Source organism: Papilio polytes, unplaced genomic scaffold (assembly GCF_000836215.1).
Source record: "Papilio polytes unplaced genomic scaffold, Ppol_1.0 DF823980.1, whole genome shotgun sequence".
Taxonomy (NCBI): domain Eukaryota; kingdom Metazoa; phylum Arthropoda; class Insecta; order Lepidoptera; family Papilionidae; genus Papilio; species Papilio polytes.
In genome coordinates, this window is record NW_013525224.1 from 876,913 (window position 1) to 877,896 (window position 984).

Below are 984 nucleotides of genomic sequence, written 5' to 3' on the forward strand. Positions count from 1 at the left end.
CCGCTGGAGCAGCCCTCGCCGCAACGACGACGCACTCTGGACACGTAGAGAAAAACACAATCAAACATACTAAAGACCTCATGAAAAAGTATTGGATGAACGGTGGAGATGCATAGGACGTCGTAAGAGACGCAAAGAAAAATCTACTTCATTTGCGTCACCTACGTCGATAACGCATTTGTAATTGCGGATATTTTTTTGTCGCCAGTCTTAAAATTTCGAAAACAATTAACATAGAGATTGGTTTTTTTTTCAACGTGAAAGAAATTCAAAATAATTAGGTTTTTAAAAATTTTCAAAATTCTTGGTTGCAACATACCCTTTAAGTCTACAATTTTGGTGTTATCAGTATCAGTATATTAATGTCGGTGTTAATTTTGTAAAAGTTGGTGTCAGTATTGTTGAAGTCGGTGTCAGTATTGTTAAGTCGGTGTCAGTATTGTTAAGACGGTGTCAGTATTGTTAAAGTCGATGTCAGTATTGTTAAAGTCGGTGTTAATATTGTTAAGTCAGTGTCAGTATACCGTGTCCAGAGGTCAGCGAGGCGTCGTCGCAGGCCAGCGACAGACACGGGTCCGCCGAGCAGCGTGCGCAGCTGCGGCGAGCTGTCCGCGTACGAGGTGGTCAGCGGCGACACGTAGATAGGATACCCGATTGGTTGATCGCATGATGAGTTTATTATGTTACGCAGCGCCTGGAAATACATACATGTCTATATAAATCTATATCTTGACTTATCACTAATATAATAAAGCGTAAACACACACTACTTAGTGGCGTAAGATGTCAGCAATCATAGCATATTTTTGAAAAATCCTTTCTTTAATAGAAAGCCCTACACTTACGTCACGCTTTAGCCTGTATATTTTTCCACGCTATTAGCTTAGGGAGTAAATAATTTAGAAAAAACCAACATACGGGACAACACAAGGGACAAAAACTACAAGCTGATATAAAAAGCAAGTTTGTGATGATAACGGTAAT

The 984-nt window shown here is 39.7% G+C and overlaps 1 protein-coding gene across 1 annotated transcript in view; it reads right to left on the reverse strand.

Annotated features, from left to right (window-relative positions):
- LOC106101448 (pecanex-like protein 1) overlaps positions 1 to 984 on the reverse strand; it is a 23,769-nt gene that overhangs the window by 7,486 nt on the left and 15,299 nt on the right. Inside the window, exons 15-16 of the mRNA XM_013280685.1 lie at positions 525 to 694; positions 5 to 36 (exon numbers count right to left, since the gene is read on the reverse strand). Coding sequence (XP_013136139.1) covers positions 5 to 36; positions 525 to 694 — 202 coding nt within the window. The remainder of the gene's footprint in view (positions 1 to 4; positions 37 to 524; positions 695 to 984) is intronic.